Source organism: Oryzias melastigma, linkage group LG11 (assembly GCF_002922805.2).
Source record: "Oryzias melastigma strain HK-1 linkage group LG11, ASM292280v2, whole genome shotgun sequence".
In the NCBI taxonomy this organism is placed as follows: Eukaryota; Metazoa; Chordata; class Actinopteri; order Beloniformes; family Adrianichthyidae; genus Oryzias; species Oryzias melastigma.
In genome coordinates, this window is record NC_050522.1 from 9,905,719 (window position 1) to 9,911,617 (window position 5,899).

Consider the following 5,899-nt stretch of genomic DNA (forward strand, 5'->3'; position numbering starts at 1 on the left):
CGTGTTCATATTCATGAACGGAAACTAACTTAACCTCGAGGAGCAGCAGTCCTTCGCTTTGCCTCACAGATTTAGGCTCCCACGGCGTGACTTTGTTAATAGTGATTAATCACAACGCAAAAGTGCGATGAATCAGATTTTTTTTAATGGATTGACAGCCTTAATTGAAAATAAATACCATAAATGTAGAGTTTTGTGTGTGATTTTATATTGTAATTATTTGCAGATAAGTGATCGGCAAATTGAACGCAAATTGCGATTAATCGCAATGAATTTTTTCCCATTTTGCGATTATTTTTTTTTTAAATCAATTCCTGTCTCTAAAAAATATGCGGATCAGCGTCTGACGGTGAAATCTTTCTTATTCCCCAGTTTCTCCGGATAGAACCTGCATTACGACTGGCCTGTATTGTTTGAAACAGCATTACGATTGCCCTGCAGAGTGTTAAAGGTGAAGCGGTCTTTGAAAGTGCCTGACACATGAAAACGACGATGGTTGCCACAGGAATGCTTCAGCATGTTGAAATTTGGAGGGAAATGAGACTTAAAGTATCAGATACGGAAACAAGCGGAGGTCTAAGAGCAGGTTAGCTTTTTGAACGAACGCACACGAGGTGACTCTTAAGTTTGAAACACACTTGTTTTAGCCTGGCCTGTATTACCAATTTATTTTTCTTTTTTTTTTTTTTACTCTGTACGTTTAAATTTTTCTTTTGTATTATTCATTCTGTCATGGTACTGACCCAGCTTGCCTTCACACTAGCTATATTCTTTTTCTTTTCAGTGCTAACTACCTGTAATTTTATTATTTTTTTTAAACCTTCATTACACATAGTGTTAAGTTATAGTGTTATTATACAATGTTCCTTTGCTTATGGTCAAATGTGTAGAACACTAATAATCAGTTGAATTGTACTCTGACTTAAAGTGTAACATTGTGTAGTTTGTTTTTTATAATCTCAAAAATGGAGAATTATGCATTCTTATTATGTGCTTGTTGAAGCATAAACTATGTCAGTGTCACAAATGTTCTAAAGAGGGGGCGGGGCTAAATTGAGGGTGGATCGGGGGATAAATCTAGAGACAAGTGTTTTATATCAAAGTATCACTGGTAGGTTAACTATTTTGTATGCCATCATTGGATGTCTGATAGAACTCTAACGCTGTCATCGGTGGTCTGATAAAACCCAGTTTTATGTGCTATCGGGGGTAGCTACGTTGACAAACAGTTTTAGTCCTGCTGTGATTATTTTCAAGAGGAGTTAACGACACGACTGAATAATAAAATGGCATTTTATTTCAGGATGTGTCCCGTCTCTTTTGTCCACACGTTTGATAGACCGATGAAAGTGGTGTTCTAATAGAATTTTTCTGTTTTAAGGAGGTCATGTAGGGAAAAAATGAAGCTTAAAGGGTCACCAAACAGGGAAGTTGAAGGCTGACTCCGCCCACAGCCGAAATGTGAAAATCCAGTCAGGGGGCGGGGCTTGGGCGTAGGACTGTTATTACTGGAGGTTAGTGCCAGGTGATATGATGTATATCGAGTGGGCTTTCTTTGTAGTTTATATCGTCTCTAAGCTAATTTGGTCAATTATTACGCCAAATATATCATTAAATAACCCGAGACAATAGCGCAGGTGTTGCTTTGTCAGTGTGTACACAAAAAAGTGAAAATGAAGACAAATTAAAAAGATATTCTTCCTGAAGAAACTCAGTCAAATCTTCTAAATAAAATGTCAGTGAAGTTTCCTGTTTTCAAAGTAAAACTATAGAGCTTTTTCTATGCGTTCAAAAAATTAGACTTAAGTTCTGAGAAAAAAAATAAGATGGGAGCTTTAGCTCCAGTGTTTATATTCCTTTAGTTATAACTGTTTAACAGTAGAATTTTGTGCAAAAATTAGTTTTTCTAATCAGAAACATGAAACAAGTTTTTCATAAGTATTTTTTTTTTACAAATTCAGTTTAAATAGCTTTGATTGTTGGAACATATGTGAAGGCTGCTGTATAGCCAAAGCAACTGTTTAAAATTGTCCTTTTTGGGGCATTTGTGTTATTCTGAATGGTTCTCCAGTGATGCTTTCTTTAATGTGGTTATTGTAAAAGAGTTGTTTTATGGTTGCTGGACTTCATTCTCTATGTAGGAGTTATAGCTTTGGGTCAATTTCACAAAATAAATGAGATAAAAAGAAGTAAGGAATATGTAGGGATTTTACCTCGAAACATCCTAATGCAATTGAATTTTCCCAGCATGCTTTTATGTGTGACTGCTTTGAATTTGGCTTGAATAAAAATTAAAGGCATAATTTGAGTCAGTTTGATTAAGGAAATAGAAAAAAAGTAGAAAGGTATTCTTACTTAACAAGATTCTACAGAAGATCCAGATGAATGTTGGTTTAAAGAATGAGATTTGTAAACGTTCAGCAGCCCTGGATTCAAAAGATATGTATTTATACAACATGATATGATTTTAAAAAAATCATATTTTAGACCCTTATTGTGTGTACTCTGTAAAAACAAGTTTTTTGGTAAAAAAAAAAAATGGATTCAAAATTCAGGTTCTAAAAAAAAAAACATTTTTTTTACCTTTTTGCCTGATTTTATCCCTCTAAATAACATTTAAGGATTTTTTTTTTGCACTTAAGTTAAAATTTGTGTTAGTTTTCATTTGTCTGTGCAGAAATAATGGGCTTCAGATTCATGGAAATGCTTAATTTAGAGAAAAACCCCCATTAAAAAACTTAACATGATGAGTATTGTTTCTGTGTGAATCTGAATGGGTCTCGTCATCACAGAGACAATAGGAGTAGAATGGTTGTTCATTGGAATTTCAGCCTACCACTTCACCATAGAGGATCAACGCATGCATTTTTAACATTAAATGTTTGGGTGAACAATTACTAGAGTGAAAAGTGTGAATCTTTATGTTAAAGTTGAGGAACCAGCCCAGCTTTGTGGTGACTCTCAACCATTTCCACCATTTGTTGCTGTTTAACATCAATAGAAATGATCCAAAGGAATGCTAACTCCATGACTCAGTGGTCTAATGATCTTTCATTCAAAATCACCTCTTTGTCTTTCAGTTGCTCCTCTTGCAGCAAAGCATCCATCTCCACCTAAATCAGGGGTACAGGAACCTGAGGCTCCGGAGCCATGCTAACATTTCTCTTTGGTTGAAGAAAAACAAAATGCTTTTAATTTTAAAAAGCAGCAAATGTTCTGGACTATATGACTAAAAAACAGATAAGAGTTTATAGCACTACCCAGACCAGGGGTAGAGAACCCAGAGACCTCAGAACTGGACTGATGTGGTCTACTTTCTTGGTCCTTGTGAGAACCCGAGCAGCAGAGTTCTGAATAAGCTGCAGTTTCCTGATGGATTTTTTTGGTAGTCCTGTAAAAACACTGTTACAGTAATCAAGTCGACTAAAGATGAAAGCATGCACTAGTTTCTCCAGGTCCTGCTTAGACATCAGATCTTTAATCCTTGAGATATTTTTGAGATGATAATAGGCTGATTTTTTAATGTGTTTATCAAAATGTAGGTCTGTGTCTATCACGACACCCAAGTTTCTGGCCTGGTTGGTAGTTTTTAGTTGAATAGATTGAAGCTCTGTAGTGACGTCCAACCTTTTTTCTTTAGCCTTTAGTCTTGATAGTTGCAGACCTCCTCTCTATTACCAACCATCTTACGCCTTCCTTGACTACACCCATGAACTTCTTCTTTGGGCCTCCAACCTCAGCATCATTTCATCCAACATCACCAAACCTACTTTGGTGCACAAATCTCCAGACTATCATTTAGACTAACAGTCTTTAGCCCTGCCTCCTCCAGCTCACATCTACACATGAAAAGATGTTTTTGAAACTTACCTGTTCCTGTGATGTCTGGCTCCACCCCCAACATTAATGGGTCATCGGGTCATGAAAAGGGGCTTGTTAACCTTTTGGGGCCCGCCCTGTGACGCCCCATTGTTCTAATAGGACTTATATGCAGACCTCCAGCAGCTCCAGCAGTCAGAGATCTGAGACCAACACAGATCTGGAAGTTTCTGCAGAGAAGAAGATGAAGAAGTTTGGAGCTAACAGGAATGCTTACACCTACCTGGCAAAGATCGCGTTGGCCCTTCACGATGCTCCGGACCAGATGCTCACTTTCACTCAGGTTAGTAGATTTAAACAGAACTTTATTTACTTTTACATGTTCAACAAAATAACCTCATTGTATTGTCTTGTAGTTGATTCAGAAGATGGATCTGGTTACGTCTGAGGGTGGAAAATCTGTGGAGAACAACATCAGGGTGTGTTTGTCAACACACAGATGCTTCAAAAAGGTACGTTTGGGTCTCTAGATGATCAATTCTCACTTATTTTCTCAATCAATAACTGAATCTATCTTTAGATTCCAGTGGTGCGAAACTCTGGGAACACCAAGAAAAACTACTGGAAACTGGACTCTAGTCAGATCACAACAAAGATGGTGCGTCGCCACCTCAAAGATGTCCTGCATCTCTTCCCTGAGCTCACCTCCAAAGTGGAAACAGAGAGCCTGAATAGAAGATCAGGAAAGCAGGAAAGCGTCGATGCTCCGGTCAAGTTCAGCAGTCCGTTCTCCATCGAAAACCTGCTGAGAAAAGACACAACTCCAGCTTTTCCACAGACTGAAGCGAAGCAGCAGCTTCATTCGGATCACAGACAAGCTGCAGAAAAGAGAGATTTCTACTGGAAGTCTGAACAGATTTTGTTGAGTCAAACTCCTGCTGGAAGTTCCACATTCTGGTCAACAGGGGGCAGCGCATCCCACAGCCTCAACACTGCAGGAGTGTCTCAATCAGTGTGGTCTGCAGGAGCAAACACTACAAATCATTGCACATACAGCTGTTACCTTGTTTTTAAACCATTTTATTAAAGTATTCCTTTATATCTTTCAGAAATTAGTCTTTTGTTTGAAAGAGAATTCAAGAGAACAGAAATGCTGCACATTTTTAAAGATCTGAAGGACTGGTTTGAAGAAGCCGTTTGTTAAATGTAACACTTGAACTTTGATTTCTGCTGCTGAAGTCACTCAGCAGGTGGCATAATGCAACACGGAGTTGAAAACTGCAGCTGTGAGTTTGACTCGAGCAAATACGAGGTTTGCTTTACTGCTTATCAGGTCTACAATTAAACTACACAGGAATGAACAAATGGAGCAAAAATCTTCAATAGGTCAAATTAACAAAGAAAACGAAATTTTTAGTGCCCGGATAATTTTCTTTTCATTTATTTTTATTTGAGCAGAAATAGAGAGTAGTTACCCAACTCCAGATTGGGAAACTGGAGTTTTGATAAACCAAAGAGGTCAGAGTTCATAAAGAGGTTTGAGAATGTGAAGTGAGGGTAATGACCCGATAAACTCCAACTAAGACCGCTTGGGAATTCTTTGTAAAACATGATAGCAGGTTGTTGTTGGAAGGCTTTTAGTTTGGGAAGGTTTCCTGACTAAAACCTTAGACCTTAAAGTCTTTGTAATAAAGACCAACGACCTTCTATACACATTGTTCTCCATACTTAAATCCTATTGTTTTTATGCATTTTTGTACTCCATCCCATTCTTTAATACCCTATCCTTTCTTCTGTTTTACATCTAGTTCTAAAAAGAAATGTATAATTTAAATAAAGTTTAGGCTCCAATACAAAAGGGGTTTATTCAAATATACTCCTCATGAATGTTAATCGCCTCTATTGTAACAGTGAAATCTGTCCAACACAACAGGCTCATCTGTTTGCTCAGCTGTTGAACAGGACACATTTCTATTTCTTTGAAAATTGGAATCACTGAAATAGATCTCTAGAGTTGTAATTTTTCTGAAATTTTGTATGTTTTTTTGCTCCTGCAGACCCACTTTGGACATTAGTGACA

The 5,899-nt window shown here is 37.4% G+C and overlaps 2 protein-coding genes and 1 long non-coding RNA gene across 3 annotated transcripts in view; 2 read left to right on the forward strand and 1 right to left on the reverse strand.

Moving 5' to 3' along the window:
• The window catches only part of LOC112161708 (catenin beta-1), an 11,694-nt gene extending 10,392 nt beyond the window's left edge, over window positions 1-1,302 (forward strand). Inside the window, exon 17 of the mRNA XM_024297076.1 lies at window positions 373-1,302. The gene's annotated coding sequence lies outside the window, so the exon portion shown is untranslated. The remainder of the gene's footprint in view (window positions 1-372) is intronic.
• A 2,550-nt stretch (window positions 1,303-3,852) lies between these two features.
• On the forward strand, window positions 3,853-5,577 carry si:rp71-45k5.2 (uncharacterized protein LOC560783 homolog). The gene is made up of 3 exons (XM_024260759.2): window positions 3,853-4,162; window positions 4,236-4,331; window positions 4,400-5,577. The coding sequence occupies exons 1-3, from the start codon at window positions 3,989-3,991 to the stop codon at window positions 4,904-4,906; spliced, it is 777 nt and encodes a 258-aa protein (XP_024116527.1). The 5' UTR covers window positions 3,853-3,988; the 3' UTR covers window positions 4,907-5,577.
• On the reverse strand, window positions 4,168-4,570 carry LOC118599342. Its single transcript, XR_004948646.1, has 2 exons — window positions 4,525-4,570; window positions 4,168-4,278 (listed from the first exon to the last, which is right to left on the reverse strand). It is a non-coding gene; the product is annotated as an uncharacterized LOC118599342 (long non-coding RNA).
• Window positions 5,578-5,899: the final 322 nt, after the last annotated feature.

Excerpts from the sequence above, each read along its gene's own strand:
- si:rp71-45k5.2 (XM_024260759.2), top strand. The coding sequence starts at position 3,989 with ATGCAGACCTCCAGCAGCTCCAGCAGTCAGAGATCTGAGACCAACACA. Across the intron at positions 4,163-4,235 it reads AGATGCTCACTTTCACTCAG|TTGATTCAGAAGATGGATCT; the intron begins GTTAGTAGATTT and ends ATTGTCTTGTAG. Across the intron at positions 4,332-4,399 it reads CACACAGATGCTTCAAAAAG|ATTCCAGTGGTGCGAAACTC; the intron begins GTACGTTTGGGT and ends ATCTATCTTTAG.